This window comes from Gekko japonicus, unplaced genomic scaffold (genome assembly GCF_001447785.1).
Source record: "Gekko japonicus isolate JY-2015 unplaced genomic scaffold, Gekko_japonicus_V1.1 scaffold934, whole genome shotgun sequence".
NCBI lineage: Eukaryota > Metazoa > Chordata > Lepidosauria > Squamata > Gekkonidae > Gekko > Gekko japonicus.
This window is the reverse complement of record NW_015177036.1, coordinates 649,554-668,992: the sequence shown is the minus strand read 5'-3', so window position 1 is coordinate 668,992 and position 19,439 is coordinate 649,554. Positions and strand designations below refer to the sequence as shown.

The 19,439-nt window shown below is 39.1% G+C and overlaps 1 protein-coding gene across 1 annotated transcript in view; it reads right to left on the bottom strand.

Moving 5' to 3' along the window:
- WDR43 (WD repeat domain 43) overlaps positions 1-19,439 on the bottom strand; it is a 42,137-nt gene that overhangs the window by 15,695 nt on the left and 7,003 nt on the right. The window contains exons 2-9 of the mRNA XM_015427966.1: positions 14,952-15,086; positions 12,763-12,881; positions 9,402-9,522; positions 8,386-8,525; positions 6,732-6,834; positions 3,802-3,866; positions 2,437-2,608; positions 2,082-2,168 (exon numbers count right to left, since the gene is read on the bottom strand). Of these exons, the coding sequence (XP_015283452.1) occupies positions 2,082-2,168; positions 2,437-2,608; positions 3,802-3,866; positions 6,732-6,834; positions 8,386-8,525; positions 9,402-9,522; positions 12,763-12,881; positions 14,952-15,086 (942 nt within the window). The remainder of the gene's footprint in view (positions 1-2,081; positions 2,169-2,436; positions 2,609-3,801; positions 3,867-6,731; positions 6,835-8,385; positions 8,526-9,401; positions 9,523-12,762; positions 12,882-14,951; positions 15,087-19,439) is intronic.

The following is a 19,439-nucleotide window of genomic DNA, read 5'->3' as shown; positions in this document are numbered from 1 at the left end:
ACGGTTACTGGGCACAATTCAAGGTACTAACTTTCACAAAGCCCTTAAGAACATAACAGAAGTACTGGATCAGGCCAATGGCCCATCCGGTCCAACACTCTTGTGTCACACAGTGGCCAAAACCCAGGTGCCACCAGGAGGTCCACCAGCAGGGCTAGAACTCCAGAAGCCCTCCCACTGTTGCCACCCAAGCACCAAGAATACAAAGCATTACTGCTCCCAGAAATAGTGTCCCATCTATACCTTGTGGCTAATAGCCACTGATGGACCTCTGCTCCCTTCATGGCCTTGGTCCCTCATATCTGCATATCAGCGTCTTCCCCATGCTTCACCATGACGGCTTCACTCATCTAAGCAGGGCCTTCTGCAAGTGCCACCCTGCAAATGTGCAAAATCAACAACTTCCCCTACAAATGCATTCTGTTGTGCATCCCACCCTACGGAATGGTCTTCCTGGTGAGCTCAGGAAGCCCTTCCCCTCCTAGAATTATGCAAACTATGAAAAATTAATTATTCCGCAGGGCTTTTTTAACACAGGTAACAGGACTGTTCTGAAACAAGATGGTTCAGAAAAATGCTTTGGTAAAGGGATAGGGACTATAGACTCTACTAATGCATATAGCATGTACTGACTGTTGCTGTACGTATGATTCCACTATGTAGTTTCTGCTTTGTAGAATGCATCATAGTAATACTTATGCTTTGTTTTCAGTCATTTCAGATTTCTGCAATCTAATTTTTACTACTTTATTTGATGTCCCATCCTGCTGAGTGTTTTGACTTAACACTGTGTAATCCGCCTTGAATCTCAGTGAGAAAGGCAGGCTAAAAATAACATTAATAAATTCTTTACAGAAATCATATGAAAACAATGCATGGAAGAATACCTTCCACACCATGCCTGATGATCTATGCAGATTCAGGACACATCATTTGCACAGTATGCAAACCTATGGGTTTTCCCTAAAGTCCTCAAGATTACACTAGTGACATAATATTGGGAGAAAGGGATCACAGGTATAACACTACATACATGACTAGGTCAGAACTTGCAAATTTACACAGTACTTCGCTCTGATTAATAAAGCAGCTCTCTTTATTGTTCACTATATGCTTTAAAGAAACTCTCCTACTTACAATCTAGCCTTTGGGTGGATTTTGTTTGATCCTAATTACAAAGGGTCCTAGAACAAAGAGACATGCCTATATGAGACACGTGACCTTCCTTCCATTTGTTAAGCATGCTCAGACAGCCAAGAGGAAGTCCTCAAAGGAATTCAGTGAAAAGCGAAACCAAGATGGAAGTCATCACAGCAAGCCCAACATTACCTTCAGTTTTCCAGTTCTTGTGAAGTTAGCTTATCAAAAATCCTGTACCTCTTTTGAATTGAAGGCTACAACTGTCTATATATGCAAATATACAAGTGAGGCAAAACCAAGAGAACAAGACTAAAGGAACAGGAATTAAGGCAATTGTGATATTTATCTCCATGCATCCACATTATCCAAGCATTTAAACACGCACACAGTAGAACTAGAGTTTGCAAACTAGAGATAATGGATTGTATCCCACTATCTTTAATTGGAGTGATGGGATGTAACCCATAATTTGGATTCACTGATGACCATGAGACAACATCTGTATGTCTTAGACAAGACACCCCAGAATATTATCAGCAATTTATCATTATCGATTGGGGTTGCCAATCTTTTTGAGCCTGTGGGCACTTTGCAGTTTTGACACAGCATTGTGGGTGCGGCCACAAAATGGCTGCCACAGCTTACCTTCAGTCACACCGTGAAGATTCTTGTGCTGTGGTAGCAGCTGCCGCAAAAGCAACATCTTTAAAAATCTGCACAGCCACTGAAACCTCCAGTGGCCAATATGAAACCTTGCCCTACCTCGCCCCACCCCCTTTCTAAAAACACTTGGTGGGCACCAGGAGAGATATTGGTGGGTGCCATGGCGCCCACGGGCATCACATTGGGGACCGCAGTTTTACATGGTACCATTAAAATAACCAGAATCTGAATTAAAAGAAAAGCAGAGAGGTCCAGTTAAAAATAATCTTGAAGTTTACCTTTGTTATAGCCATTTCTGTTTTAAGTGCCAGGGTCTTCTGAACATCCCTCACTAAGCATGTGTGAGATTCTAGAGTATTTAGGGTCTACAACAGGGAAAAAAAGAAGATTTAAGAAATTGTGTAGAAAGATATTTTAACATTTTGCAATATATACATAAATGAAACCTACAAGTTTAAATTAGAATCGATCTACAAAAACAAGGGTCTTTATGAAATGTTACACTTTTATTTTGAAGCAGATAACACAGAGATCAAGGTTTCCTGTAACAGAGCAAGAATGACTGATATGAAATTGTGTACAATAGCAGCCACATCAGCATAAAGAACAAAGTTGCAAAAAGATTGCACGTACCACTCTCTCAATGACAGGTTGTAAAGAATTTCCATACACAAGTATTAAGGACTGCTTGTCTGAACAAAATGCAGCTGCCAGAATAGGAACTGGCTTTGGTGTGGAATCGATACCCTCTCCAGGTGTTGCTATCTGGATAGTACGGCTTGATGTCAAGGGCTTTTTGCAGTACCTGCAAGGCAAGGAGCCTGATGAACAACTGTAAAGTTATTTATTTTCCTGCATAGCTTGCAAACCTCTTCATAACAGAACTTATCCTCACAACTTCTTTGCATGTGGCAGCTATTGTGCAGTTAATCTGTGCCAATTCTGCAGTTGTGACTGCCACAAATGGAATTAGTCATGTCAATGTCATACATTGAACTCAGTAGTTTAAGAATATAAAAGAGCTGCCTTGCAGGATCCAACCAAGAAACACTTTGTTGAGCTTTCGCCCAACCAGCCACACTGCCTCAGATGGCACACTTTTGACATGACAACCTGCCTAAGGGTACAACCAACGAGATGGTACACAGTAGAAAATGAAAACCACAAGGAAAATAACTGTGTAACAAACCACTCAAACCTACACTTATATAAACGTTTAGTCTCTATTTATGCAATAAATTGCTACAACACATTCTAGTGGTACTGTGCCTGCAGTACAAACCAAGCTAACTCTTATACTGTACTATATTCACTCACAAGTTAGCAATGCAATAAAGGATAGTATGTTCAGTTCATGCAATCTCCCTTTGGGAAAAAATAGGTTCTTACTAACAGTTCCACTATTGATGTGGGCGTTGTTCCTGTGATTTACTGTCTCTTACATTCTGTAAGTGTAGTAAAGTTCCTTAGGTTTTGCTCCAATTAATATTGAAAGAATGACTTACACCACATCAAGTAGAAGCTGGGAAATAAATACTGTTGGCTTGGTTTGTACTACAGGTACTGTACCACTAGAATATGTTGTAACAATGTATTGCATAAATAGAGATTAAAAGTGTATAGAAGTGTAAATTTGAGTGGTTTGTTACAGTTATTTTCCTTGTCGTTAACCTGCCTAAGAGGGCAACTAGACGACAGCAAGAGTTGACTGAAAACTGCACGTATCGTGTGCTGAGATCAGAAGAATGTTTGCCATTTCACAGGTTAGCTAAGGCAAGTTAAACTGCCTAAAGTGTGAATCTGTAAGCCAAGCTTGACCTCAAAGATCCTAATTTCACAGTCATCTGCTTCAGCCATAATTGAAGTACTTCTACAATACAGAGGAAAAAAAATGGAGTATAAGAGTATCCAGTGCTTTAGGTACTCTGCTGCAAATGAAATCTGCCTTCCTACTCCCCTCGTAACTTGCAATCAGGGTGTTTAAGTACACCAACTTACCCATTCAAAACTTGCTCAAATAAGTGCAACTGCCCATCTCTGCATACAACTGCTAGTTTCACAGGCTGAGAAGAATAAAATTGTTGTTAGTTTCAGAAGACTATAACCATCATCACTATTACTTCCTCTCACAGCTTGAAAATTTTTACAATAGGTCAGGATGGATTCAAATAAAACAGAATTCTCATTTACACGTTATTTTAACCCAGCTTTTCTGACATACTAGCTCAAAGAAGCTAACCGCACATGTTGTCAATATCACCAACAATAATTTAAAAGATAAACACAAATTGGTTGCTATAACAATATATGATTAAATACAGCCTTTTATTTATTACAGCAGGCTTATAGCCCACCCTGCCCTGCGCAGCAGGGCTCAGAGTGGGTCACAACATTTTAAAATGTCATTAGACAAGAAAAATTCAACAGTAACATTAAATTACAATATAACTAGTTCTACAAAGGATGGCACAGTAAAGTCAAGGTAAGAATGGCCTGTTAGGACCTTCTTCAGAGGTCAAACACAATGAGGAACAAATTGGCTTATACCACAATACATAATACAATTATACGGCAGGAATCAGAAAGGAACTGCTGTAAAAAAAATTTAAAATGTGAAATTAAATACATGTAATAAAATGGATAAATGAACAATGCAGACAAGGGGGGTGGCTTTGGTTATATAGGATAGAATGGATTATATAATGGAGGCTAATAGACAGCTTAATAATACCCTACATTATAGTGTAAGTAAAGAGTAAGTAACCTACAGGCAGGTTACATATCCAGATCCACCTATGACTGTTACAATCTGAAAATAGAACCCCACAGTCCTACCTTTTACCCCAAATGCACAAAGGGGTCTTGCCTGTTCCTGGCAGACCCATAGTCTCGGGATGTGGGTCCATTTTGGAACCACTGGCCAGTTATCTGGATGAATTTTTAAAACCGTTCATTGCAAAAATTAATATATATCTAAGGAACACTATGGATTTTTTTGGGACATAAGATCATGATGAAACATGATAATATGCTCTGTCACTTTGGATGCGCTATCGTTATATACCAACATTCCACACAATGAGGCCCTAGACTCTAGGGCCTAGAGATACTTCAAACAACATTGGATAGGAGGCAAAGTGATCTAAATTCTCCCACTGTCTTTTTATGCCATATAGCAGAAATATACTTGAAAAGGAATTACTTTCAATTTCAAAACAAATTTTTGGCAAGTGTCTGGAACTGCAATGGAGTAGAAACTGGCACTGGAATTGGCGAATCTTTTTATGAATAGATTTGTTTATTTATCCATTTTATTATATGTATTTAATTTCACATTTTTTTATTTTTTACAGTAGTTCCTTTCTGGTCCATTTTGTATCCATTTTGTATAGCTGTATTGTATTATGTATTGTGGTATAAGCCAATTTGTTCCTCATTGTTTTTGACCTCTGAAAAAGGCCCTAACAGGCTGAAACACATCAGGTCAAGTCCACTGGCCCTTGTGTATATATGATTTTAGAATTTTTACATGAAGTGTGATTGGGCCCCTAAATGTTTTTTAATTCTTTACAAATAAATACATGTATTTTTACATATTACATATTAATTGTTGGCCCTCTACTCAGTTTGATTTACCTTTTCAGGTTCTTGATCCTAGTTTTCAGGGTTAAGTTTGTTTCCCTTTTTTGTTCAGTTATTTCTGCATAGACCTGCTTAGGAGTGTTCCCCACCATTAGAGCCAGCCCTTTTTAGGAGTCATAATTAGGAAATAGTAGACACTGCACTACTCAGAAAGTTGGAGACCGTAAAACAGGTGTACAAAATCATCCAATGATCTCTGTATGATCTTGTATGTGTATACTAGCCTGATACCCGTGCTTCGCTACAATATTTAAGTTCCATAAATCCAGTTATAGTACTGATGATGTGAAGTTTGAAAGGTAACATTTGTTGTAGGAATTCTAATGGAGAAGACTGTAGCGTAAAGGATGAAGTGAGACATACGTACTTTTCCCGCCCTCTACCGAAGGACCTCTCTGTAGACCACAGTGGTGGCTCTGCCCTCAGGTGGTAGGATCACCAGGCTGCTTGGTGAGCTCACTCTGGAGCAGGCTCCTAGAAAAGTCCTTTATTATCTCCCCATGGACATTCATAAACTCAATTTCCATGCTGGCTGTTATGAGAAATGTCTATTCAGAAGTCTTGAATCACTGATTTCTTAACTATCCTCAACTGTCTACAGTCTCTTTTAACTGTGTTTTTACCTCAAAACACTGAGATCCACAGCTGAGCAATCAGAGGGAGGTGGGTGCAAACCTGGCCCGTAGCTAACATGGGGCCCACGGGGCCTGGCCCCCTAGTGTTTCTTCTGGGCCCCCTCCCTCCAGGGCTGCCCCCAAAGTGCTCCAACTGACCACCTGCACTGTACTTTCATTTCATTAGCTGGTGGGCCCCCCGAGGCCCCCTCCCAAACAATTCCCTAGCTACGGGGCTGGTGCAAACAGGCAGGTATTACCTCAGAACTCAGATCTACACAGTTGACCAATGGGGGGGTGCAAGGAGGCAGCAGCCTGGAAGCCACATAGGAATCAGTGGGGGGAGCACATTTTACCCCTTTTGACCCACTTAGGGGTCAAATTTCTAAAAATCCCTTCTTAGTGAGCATCTACATCATGGTAGGAGTGCTCTCCCCGAATTTGGTGTTTCTAGGTCCAGGGGTTTGGCCTGGGCGTTGATTTTACAGTAAAGGGACTTTCTTTTATATAGAGAGAGATGATAGACTCTTGTTAGATTCTGGATTATGTTATGACACCCAATAGGAAACCTCAAACAATAAATGCTCAATAGGTTAGATCAAACATCCGAACTAGAGTAGCTTCCTTTAAGTTACCTCAGAAACTTAGTACCAAGAACTTAAATTGCATTACCTCTTCTTTGCTTTCTGATATCGTGAGGTCAACATGGATTGGTTCGTCTGTAACTGTAAACGACATGACAGCATTCTTTTCTTTCCTGTCTGACCTCACCTGCCTTGAGAAACAACAGCACATTGTTAAAATAGACAACTGTTTTCTTATAAATGAAGAGATGGTCAAATCTCTCATCAGGGACTGCTGTCACTTCAGTGCAGTGTTAGATAACTTTAACGGTAATGTGTTTAACCCTACTGAACACAGCAGCTTTTACTTCACAACATACTAGAATACAGTGACAAAGAGGAGTATGCAAGAAAAAAACCCCCGCATTTTTCTATTCAAGTCTATTAGACCCCCCCCCCAACAAAAAAAATGGGTATTTCCCAAAAAACCCGGATCCCCAAACCGATATTATTCAGATCCGGGATTTTTTTTTGGAAATCCCAACTTTTTTGGGTCCAATAGACCCGAGAAGAAAAATACCGTGTTTTTTTTTTAAGCCAGCCTTCCCCTGGGGCTGCCTTGACTTCTCCTGCAGCATGGTTTAAACTGCACCGCAGGAAAAGCTGGCCCCAGGATCTGCATACAGTCAGGAGCTTTCAGCTCCTTCACCCCAGCCGATCCTGGGCTGGCTCCTCTGAGCTGCAAGAGGAGCCAGCCCCAGCTGAGGCTGGCATGGAGCTCTCAGCTGCAAGAGAGAATCAGCTGGGGCAGCGGTTTAAACAGAGCTGCAAGAGGAGCAAGCTCTCAGCTCCCACCGCCCCAGCTGATCCTGGGCTGACTCCTCTTGCAGCTTGGTTTAGACAGAGCTGCGAGAGAAGCCAGCCCCAGCAGAGGCAGTGCGGCGTTCTCAGCTCCTGCCACCCCAGCTGATCCTCTCTTGCAGCTCTGTTTAAACTGAGCTGCAAGAGAGGATCAGCTGGGGAGCAGGCTCTTCCTGCAGCTCGGTTTAAATCAACCTGCAAGAGGAGCCAGCCCCAGACAAGGCAGCGTGGAGCTCTCAGCTCCCCCCACCCATTCAGTATACCTGAATATACCCGAATAAAAGTTGGAAAATTTGGCTCAGCTATACCGGTAGCCAATCAGATTCACTGATCTGTATTTGGCTTAAATGATACCCGAAAAATACTAGTAAAGTATTTTCTGGGTATTTTTCTGGCTTGGTTTATGCCAAATGCACACCCCTAGTTTGAAACTATGTGGTGTTTGCCACTCATCCCTTGGGCAATGTCAACATGCCTAGAAATTGCTCCAACATGGATAGCAGTTGCCCAAACCCACCGTACTGAAAACAAAAGCTCACCTATATTGTAGGAAGCATGTTTACAGCCCCTCCACTGACACAGCACAACCAATTAAGACCAATTTTCATGAATTAACACTGTCTCAAATGGAACATTAGAAACAGAATTCTAACAACATTAATTACTAAATGATATGTAGATAACAAAACAAAAGCAATTTCAAGGAATATTTTCATTTCACAAAAATAATAAAAGGGTGCCTATGAAGAATAAAATGATAATACCATACTATTGTATATGGAGTACGTTCACATACAATCATAAATATTCAACTCACACTTCTATTTTTACTATGCAGTGTAATTTCAAGTCTTCTGGTACAAAACAACACCCAATACAGACAGCCATGCTTAAGTACGTACCACACATTCAGTAACCGGTCGTGCACTGCCCCAGACAAGAAATAGAGCCCAGTAATCCCATCAAAGGGTTGGTTTTCATTGGGAGGCCTAACTGTGATGAATGTAAGCGTTGAAACTGCTGTGGCATGTCCTGTGAAATGCTGGAGAAGAAATTTTTGAAATTCTGTTTCAGACAGGACAAATAGAACCTACATGGCAACATGTTAAAACAAAGTCTGCAACAAAAATTTAAGCTTAACAACCTGACAACTCTAATACCATTTCTTAGAAATAAGTTCTGATATCAGCTATTTCTCACACTCAAATAAACTCTGTATCATAATGGCACACATTAGAACCATTAAATCCCACATCAATGACCCTCTATTTTACAAATGGAAGTTTAAGCTTTGTGTTTGAAACAGATGGAAAAGACAGGCAGGGACATAACTCATAAAATAATCTACTATATTGGGTCAGTATAATACGGAGCCTTTATTTTATAATACTTCAACGCCCTATTCAATTTCCATGAAGCCTCTATTAAGAAGGACACTGGTTCAACACCAGAAAGCCTACAGCAAATTACTTTCACCCAACATCCTATGTAACAATTCATCTTGAGATAGGAAGAAAAGGTGTGTTTGCCATTTTCAGGCATTCTCCCCATAACAGAATCAAAAAGACCCACTTCCACCAGCATTTTTCTGACAGGGAGCATGTCTTAACATGGGAGGGCACACAGCAAAAACATTGGAACATGAAATTAGGGTAGATGACAGTTTACTGCATTAGTGCCACAGACTGCTGGCAGCGCTCAGACACAGCCAAGGAATTTAATGTCCTCATTCAACTGTCAGCCAGCTGAAACCACATTTGAGGGTATCATCACAGCAAACCTTCCAGCAGCCTCGGACTAGCTTATACTGTAGTGTTTGAGCAGAATGAAAGGTGAAGTTAGTTACAATGATTTATCTCGGACTTAAAAGGTATTTTCCTCCCCATGTTCATTGCAAAAAGAAACAAATGCTCCTTACTCTGTAGACTTCTTTGGTCTCCAAGTCCCACAATTTGATAGATCGACCAGCAGAAAGAAGCATCTTCCCATCAGGACTGATACACAATGAGCTCACACTGCTGTTGTCTCCTTTCCATTTGCTGGGGTGTTTTGAGAAAAACAGATCACATATTAATAAAACATTACACTCAGAATGCCCTGACAAGCAGAGATAACAGAACATTTAATATTTAATAGTTAATGTTTATAGTTTTCCAGCATGTTAAATAGAAGACTAATGAATATTTTAAGTATCCTTCTTGGACAATTTACATAGTTTGCCATATTTTGAATAACTTTAGACTTCTCAGTATTATTATTACTGATCCACCCTACAACTAAGGCAGCAGCTCGGAGGATAAGCTAATATATGTTAAAAGCTCGGCTGCTCAAAAGCAACATAATATACACAAACAGCAATGTAAGAAAGCATTGTTCAGCAATTCTAAACAGATTTACTAGAAAACAAACCTTATTGTATTCAGTGGAACTCGCTTCTGATAAAACATTCCTAAGACTGGGTGGTCAAGAGGCCAAATTACTCTCTTACACTTCCTCTGATAGAGCAAAGTTTTGCCATTCATTATCAAAAATTATTTTCACCTGCCATAATCTCATCAGATCTTGGAAGCTAAGCAGGGTAAGCCCTGGTTAGTAGTTGCGACTGGGAGACCACCAAGGAAGTCCAAGGTCTCTACAGAGACAGGCAAGGGCACACCACCTCTGAATGTCTCTTGCCTTGAACATTCTACAGGGTCACCACCAATATCTTCCCCATGGGTAGAACTTAATATCCACAAATTTAATTCTTCCAGAAATTCACACCCTTAAGACATAAGGAGCATTACATTTCTTGCTTGCCCCGCAAAAGGCTAAGAAAGGACCCCAAATCTCATATGGTATCAAAATGTGCCACTGCTACCTAAAACAGAAGCACGGTCATAAAAATAAAGATACATGCTCTGATTTATATGGCCGATCCCATCACATGTGTTTTTATTAGTGGTGCTGCTCATTTTGGCAAAGAGTAGCTAATAAATAGTTACAATAATCACCAATATATCTAATTTTCAACATGGCAAAATCTGTGAATACTTTAATCCAGAGGTTGGAGCCATGAACAGACAAGACAGATCTTTCTACAAACCTGAGGTTGCAGAAAAGTCAGAAATCTTTAATAAATAAATAAATATTGAGGATTAACACACACGCCCAAATAACAGGAGCAGAGCCTGTACCTTTAAGAAACAAGCATCCTCAGTGACCATTGCTAGACAGCTACAACAGCACTGCCAGCCTTCAAGCCTTTATTTCTGTGAGTAAAAACAGGGTCTTTTCCAGAGCTATTCTGGTTTCTGAAGGAAGAGTCATAGGGCCAGGCTCACCAGCAACCACCAGGTAACTTGCTTCCATGCAATCTGCATGACTCATCTAGGCCCAGCTGTTGGCTATTGTTAATAGCAGCAACCACACAGAAGCCAGTGTTGGTATAGTGGGGCATAGAGTTTTGAACTAGCATCTGGGAGACCCAGGTTTGAATTCCAACTCTGCCATAGAAGCTCACTGGGTGATTTCGGGCCTGTTACATATTCTCAGCCAAACATACCTCACAGGGCTGTTGCAAGGATAAAATGGAGGAAAGGAGAATAAGGTAAGCTGCTCTGAGTCCACATTGTGGAGAAAGTAGGGTATAAATGAAGTTAATATATCACAAAAATAGGTGAAGATAGGGGAGCAGATAAAAGAATGGTTGGAAAGTGGGAAGCAGAAAATGAAGAGAAAGGTGAAAATACAGGGGCTGCCAGAAGGAGGAAAAGAGGAAATAGTGTGGGGAGTGAGATAAAGTGGAAAGTGATGTGGCCCCCATAAGTCCTTGTGGATTCCCCACCATGCAACTGGACCAGGCCCAGCAGCAATGACCACGTAAGAGTTTTTCCAGGGAGACTGCAAGAAAAAACGCTGAATACAGGGAGGAAGGCTGACTGGTAGGAGAGAGAGAAGAGACACAAACAGGAAAATGGGGGAGGCTATGGGGGCTTTCAGGGAATGAAATCAGTGGGGGAGAGGACAAGAAAATGCCCCCCTTATGAGTCACCTTCTCAAAGGATGAAATATGTCATAGAGTTTTTTTAGTGCTCCCTCAAATTTCCCAATCTTTCCACCGGGAAAACTGAAAAAGCTCCAAGCCTAAGGAAGCGATTAGACTGGGCTTGCACCTACAAGGTGGTTCCGCTCTTACTACCATTCTGTTTCCCTCTATTTAAATCTATCACCATCTACCCTCAGCTATTATTTGGCCCATAGAAGAAAGATCTACGTAAATACATTTGTTCCCTCAAGACAAACGGGGGTGGGGGCTTGGATCAGAAAGGCAGTACAAAGAAAAAGGATTTCCCACCCCAAAGCTAGCTTTCCAAACGACAAAGGAGTCTGAAAAGTACACTGCCTCCTCACGCCTTTTCTCTTAAGCATTTTCATCCTACCCCATTCCTTTTAAAAAAACACCAGACCAATAGTCCAATCTTCCTACTCAAACTTCTCACTGATACAAATTACAACCTTGAACTTTTTCGAGTCACGTGAAGTTCTGCTGCATTCAGCCTGCTCAGACAGCCAAGAGAAAACTGACATCACTACATATCAGAAGTGAGTGAAACCAAGTGGGTGTCATCATGGCAGTATATTTTAAATAAGAGTACCTAAAAACTACATTTTGAACAAAAATGGAGGCTCTTGCTTTGAAAAGGGATTCCTATGCCTTAATTTACTTTTAATATCACCAGGAAGTCCCATGTCAATCCAAAATTTATATGCAAATTATTAGGTTCCTTAGGCGCCCAAGGATCAGGGAGACGTATAAAATCATACAAGATGTGGAGAAAAAAATCTCCACTACTACCAGAAAGGAGGGGGAGTATTTAAACATTTATACTCTGCCTTTCCTCATGGTTCAAGGCAGAACCCAGTTAAGTAGATGGACAGTAGTCTTAAACGCTAACAGTATCAGTGTAATCCTTCTGCTGAATAAATCTAAGCTTTCTGTGTTTATGAGAATTCTTGCTGTCTTATATGTACTGTAACACAGAAGAAACCATTCAAGAAAACACTTATTTTCTTCAACAGGAAGCATGCTCTGCAACTCCTTTAGCATACCTTCCAATGTCCTAGCAAAATACTGCGCTACTTCATCAGTGAACACTGCGCTACTGAAGCCTTGAGTCTGAGTGCCACCTGGCATGGTAAGATACAGAATTCCACCTAAGCTAAAGTGATATGAGAATGGAAAGAAAAGAAGGGAGAACAAGAAGCATCAACAGCTTTTAGTACAAGCTCAGGCTCACCATTTCACTTTGCATGTCTGTGTGTTCCATTCCACAATATTTTTGTCATCTGAACAGCTATATAAGCAACCATTGTCTTGATGCCACCGTACACAGTTTATTTTATTGTCATGGCCGTTCTAGATTAAAAGAAAAAAGCTATTAGCAGGAAAACACCACCTCTTTCCTGGGTTTGGACCAATAACGTGTCCATGCTACTTTTCTGTGGCCAGTTCAAGATGCTTTACATTAGCACTAGCTTTACCGCGCCTTTTAGGGTTGTCAGGTGCCTCCTGGCCACCAGCGAGGAATGGGGAGGTAGGGTTGGCAGATCCAGGTTGGGAAACTCCTGGAAATTTGGAGATGGTGCTTGGGGAGGACAGGGACCTCAGTGGGGTACAATGCCATTGAGTCCCACCTATTGCCCTCATGAAGTACTTTAGCAGCAAAAGGAGCACTTGTAACCTGCATGCCCGTTAAACTTACACCAACTCTTCTCCTTTCCACAGAAGTACACGGACTTGTTGCTGTTATATGCAGTTCAAACCTCAACAGCCATTTATACTGTGTAAATGTATGTAGATCTTTTGGCTTTGTATTGGATTTCATAGTTTCATCCTTCTCTATGTAATAAGATGCTATTATTTAATAGATTTTTTTACTGCCCTCCTCGCAAAGTGGGCTCAGGTAAACCAAATTTCTATTGCAATGTTTTCTGAGACATTTATTCAATTTATCCACTCTGTTCTCCATCAACTGTCTTATTCTAAATCTCTTCCCATTATTTAAAACATTTATTAGCCCTTGTATCAGAAATTTGCTGTAATTCTTGTATCTCTTGTTGGTTGCCTTTTCAAGTTCTCACACAAGTATTTTAAGGGTTACCTTCTTAAGAAGGGAACACGCAGGAGGTATAATATGGGCTTATGACTAATTGCAAGGGGTGCAAAGGATTATGTTTTATGCATTTAGATCAAGCTGGGTAGCCATGTTAGTCTGTCTGTAGCAGAAGAAAATAGTAAGCACCTCAAAGACTAACTATGAGCTTTCGTGAGTCACTGCTCACTTCTTCAGATATCTGAAGAAGTGAACAGTAACTCACGAAAGCTCATAAAGTCAAATATTTTGTTAGTCTTTAAGGTGCTACCAAACTCTTGTTTTATGCATTGTTATCCTTTTAAAATTATGTTCCAGACTATTAAATGTTTTTAAAAATAAGCCCCTTAGTTAAAAGGCTGGGTAAAAAACCAATTTGGCTTGACATCTAAAAGAAAGTTGTGCAGGTGCAGGGTAGGCCTCAAGTGGAAAGGCATTCCAAAAGTGAGCTGCTGCCACCACTGGAAAATAGCTGTCTCTTACGTAATCCTGAACTTGGCCGCAGAATGCTGATTCCTTAAAATCTGCGCAGGGGAACCACGTACAGAAAAGAGAGATGTTTCCTAAATCTGGCGGAAATACCCGGCTTGTAGAAAAATCCCAATGCTTAAGAAAAACAGGTTTAAAAACAACAACAACAACAAAAATGCCAAACAAGATCTTACCACTTATACTATGAGATCTTGGCACCAACTTGGCCAGAGCTGGCTTACGGCAAAAAGCATAGCCAGCACATTTTCTGCTCCAAAATCACTCCCCTCCCCACTAGGTCAGGGGCCTTCAGGAGAGAAGAGAATGGGATGTCCCCTACTGTGCAAGTCTTTGGAGGTCTCTTGCTTGATATACCTCTGTCATTGCTTACCTATTTGGTCAGACATCAGTAAAGGGCATTCTATAGTCACAACTGGGTAACCTATGAAACACCTTCTTAATTGAACTGCATTAGCTGACACTTTGAAGGAGATTTAGAAGGCACAATGCCATCTATAAAAACCCACTTAGACATATCCTTAACATTGTGTCACCAACTATTCCTCACTGTTACTTCCTGTCTTTTATTTTGGACATTTATTATAGGTTACCTTTTGCTTTAAAATGCCAGTATCTCCCCTTAACTTTTACCAATGAGCAAGATACTGTTATACAAAAATTTAAAAAGTTCTTGAAATTTGAATACATTCTTTTGCTATATATACATCTCATCTATTATGAACGCCACTTCTAGCTAAAATGGTGATTAAATGATTTCACACAAAGCATAATCAAGCCAGGTTGTAATGAACATCAAGGGGAAAAAATTAATTATAAGACAACAACACTGGTATAATACTTACTAGTTTGCTCTGTAATTCTCCTTTTATTGTGCTGTATAATAAAATGCTGCCAACAGCAGTTCCAATAGCCAAAAGATCTAACTGTTCACCAGCTTCTACGGCTTCAGATTTCCTCTTCTTCCTCTGAGGACCTTCCTGTAAAGAAATTCAATATAGTCAGAAGATAGAAATAGTCTCAGTAGCTATGTTAAATGAGAATTTTTAAAGACAAGGTACATTCACTTTCTTGAGGGTCACAGTGCTATGTAAAAGTTGCATTTTTGTTACAAACCTATGTAAACTTTCACATTGAAGCAGCCATGTTTTCACTTCAAAGCACCTCAAAGCAAAATCAGTGGATGATCAAGTAACTTTGGATTTTTCACATGGAAACCTGAACTGTTACCTTTCTCTAATTGCAAAACAAGGCCTGGATCCAAATATGTGACCATGTTGTGTGATCAGTGAAAACTTGCTAAATGACATTAAAGAATCTGTCCATCTCTCTCTTTTGCTCATGGTGCTCCTTGCTTTAAGAGGATGCCAGTTTATTTGAAAACATGGGGCTACTAAAAGGTAAGCAGTCAATTTTTTTTCATCTAACCAAGCAATGAGCATCCTTACTTGCCATTACATCATTTTGTTATATGGACGCAGTGGTCTAGAAGTTCTTTTTATTCTCTCCCTACTAATCAAGAAGCTCTGTCTTAACTCTAATGCCTCTGAATATAGCATTGCATCTAACTATGAATTTCTGACTCTCCTCTACAGCATCATACAAAGGAGACATTCAAATGACCGCCTATGAACTCACTGTATTAAATCCTACAAATTTTTCGTATAGATGCAGGTATTTCCTCAGTGTTGTTCTTTACTTCATTTACAGACTGTCTTTTTGGAGGGAAGCATCCATGTCCACAAATACTTCCACTAATCCATGTCCACTAAGCCATCATGCTTAGTGTTTGTAGGATCCAACGCCCTGAGCTGCCATTAATATCTGAAGACTATTTTCTCAATCCCTTACATTAGTAAAATCTATTTACAATACTGATACCTAAGCCATGAGAACTGATGTTTGCATCTGTCAGATACACTCTTGAATTCCAATATCTATGGTATCCCAAAGTAGAATCTCATAGTTCATTCTTACAGATTGTAGACCAGTTTAGAAAGAAGCAAGTATGCACAAAGATGCCAACAAAAACACATTCTAAGTGTAATTTTTAACATTTCTTCGTAAATTAAAATTTAGGATCTCATTTTTAAGATTTAATTTTGATAGATCAACATTCCAAAACAGCGGTTTTCCAATATATCGTACTTGGTTTTTCCAAATATACCGATTCACAGTTGTCACAAGTTGTCTCAGAGAAGCTGTCAACAAATTCAGTTAAGCGCTTGGGTTTTCAATCCTAAACATGATTACTTTTAAGCAAACATTAATACAAACAGATTTACAAGTCCACAAAGACAACAAAACTATCTAGTAATTTGGCATGAACATCTAAACTTAGGCACTGCTCTTATCTATATAAAAAAAAGCTTTCTAGAAAATACCTTACAGGTTTCAAATGTCAACACACAAAGCTCAGTGCCAAGTAAAAATACTGACAGACAAAAGAAAGCACATTCCTTTTTTTTAAACTTGTTTATTTTGTTATTTTATAAACCACAATTTTTACAAAAATACAACTCTTCTAACCTTTAACGAACAGAACACAAAACATTTGTTACATAACACCCTTTACATTTCGAATCTTTAGGTACAATCCTCACTGAACAGTCAATAAAACATGAAGTCTAAATATTTCTTAGGTACTGAGCAGATCTTATTTGTAGAGTTAGTAATAAATTCACAAAAAGAAAACCATCTTTTCAAAAAGTTTGTGAATGTTTTAATATTGTCATTTGCTGCTATCTGGGAAGCCAATTTGTCTGTGACCGCCAAGTCCCATACCTTCATATACCATTGACTTACAGTCAGAATTTTCTCCGATTTCCCATTTTGAGCTATCAAAGTTTTTGCTGCTAAGGATTAACAGAAGATATGTTTTATTTCCTAATTTTTTATTGTCTGACCAATGATTTAAGAGTATATATTCAAGAGTAAATGAAATCTTAAAATCTAAGATTTTCTCTGTATGTCCTAATATTTGTCTCCAAAACTTGGCAATCACAGGACAATCCCACCAACAATGTTTAAATGTTCCAATACCACCACAACCTTTCCAACATTGTGGGGCTACATTAGGTATTAAATGAGTTAACCTTTGAGGTGTTAAATACCATTGGGAATAAACTTTAAAATTTTGAAGTTTAATGTTCAATGCATTAGTTTTAAACAGATAACTAGAGCAAATAGACTCCCATTGATCTTTATTTAGATCTAATCCACAATCACTTCCAAGGTCAACGTTAAAAATGGATTTTGTTGCTCCGATAAATTCCTACTTTTAGGATGATTCCAAATTTTTTCATATAGTAAACCCGATTGTAAATAACTTTGTTCTATAAACACCCAAGTCTTTGTAATAGTGGGTTGTGCATAATACATTGTGGCCTTAAGTTGTGCTGCATTGTAGTATTGTTCCAAATCTGGAAAGCCAAGCCCTCCTTGTTTTGCCGGCTTAGTAGATGTTTCATTATTAATTCTAGGTTTTTTATTAGACCAGATAAATTTAGAAAAATAATTTTGCCATGATTTAAATGTGTCATTAGGTATTTTCGTTGGTATATTTTGAAAAAGAAAAAGGAATTTTGGAAAAATAAAGGTTCTGATTGATTCGATTTTTTCTAATAATGATAAATTTTGTTTACTCCATTTATCCAATAAATCTTTTACTTCTGTGAACAGTGGTAAATAATTAGTTATTTAAATCTTGTAAATCCAATGGAATTTGCATTCCCAGATATCTGTTTTTTTTAACCCATTTAAAAGGGTATTCCAGTGTTATTTTATTTCGTAATTCTTGGATTAAAAAAATGGGGGAAATTTCTGATTTTGTATAATTAATTTTAAATCCGGAGACTTTGCTAAAATTATTAATTTGGTTCATTAAATGCGGTAACGACGTGTCAAAGTTAGTAATATAAAAGACCGCATCATCAGCGTAAAGACTTAATTTATAAGTAGCGCCTTGGATCTGCATTCCAGAAATGTAAATATCATTACGGACAGCATGTGCTAAGGGTTCCAAAAAAATTGTGGAAAAAATAGGAGAAAGGGGACAGCCCTGCCTAGGGCCTCTAAAAAAATTGTGAAAAAAATAGGAGAAAGGGGACAGCCCTGCCTAGTGCCTCTGGTTAAATTTAGTGGGTCTGATCTATAAGAATTATTTGTTATTTGGGCTATAGAGTTTTTATCGATGGCGTTAAATGAGTTAAAAATATTTGGACCAAAATCCATATGTTGAAGAATTGCCAGCAAAAAGGGGATTTCAACCTTGTCAAACGCTTTTTCCACATCAAGCGCTAATAACAGAGAGTTAATTTTATTTAATTTCCCATGATTGATAAGATTTAAAGTCTTCCTAATATTCTCATTTATTGATCTATTGGGGATAAATCCTGACTGGGCAGGATGTATATAATTAGATGTAATTGTATTTAAGCGGGAGGCCTAAACTGAAGAAAATAATTTAAAATCATGTTTTAAAATTGAAATCAGATGGTAAGATGCTGTCTCTAATTTGTCTTTATTAGGTTTGTGTAACACTATGATTTTCGCTTCCGAGTTAAATTTAGTGGGTCTGATCTATAAGAATTATTTGTTATTTGGGCTATAGAGTTTTTATCGATGGCGTTAAATGAGTTAAAAATATTTGGACCAAAATCCATATGTTGAAGAATTGCCAGCAAAAAGGGGATTTCAACCTTGTCAAACGCTTTTTCCACATCAAGCGCTAATAACAGAGAGTTAATTTTATTTAATTTCCCATGATTGATAAGATTTAAAGTCTTCCTAATATTCTCATTTATTGATCTATTGGGGATAAATCCTGACTGGGCAGGGTGTATATAATTAGATGTAATTGTATTTAAGCGGGAGGCCTAAACTGAAGAAAATAATTTAAAATCATGTTTTAAAATTGAAATCAGATGGTAAGATGCTGTCTCTAATTTGTCTTTATTAGGTTTGTGTAACACTATGATTTTCGCTTCCGAACAAGATTTAGGGACGATACCTTGCATTACAAGTTTCAACTAGTTCTGGTATTAATATTTCACTAATTTTTTTATAAAATTCACTAGGCAACCCATTATTGCCCTGTCACGCCGGGGGTCCTCCCCTGAGGGGAGGGGCGCCTCGGCCGTGTCGACTTGCGTCCCACAGGGGAAGCCAGAGCCTCAGAATTGAAGTGGAGAGAGTTGCACCACTCTCAACAACACTTCCCAGCGTTGACAGCTCACGTGGGTTTCGCTCTCTCTCTATTCCTAGGCTTGTCTCCTCCGACCTTCCTCCCCGGCTCTTTCGGCTTTCCCGTATTTATAACCCCCCACCCGGCG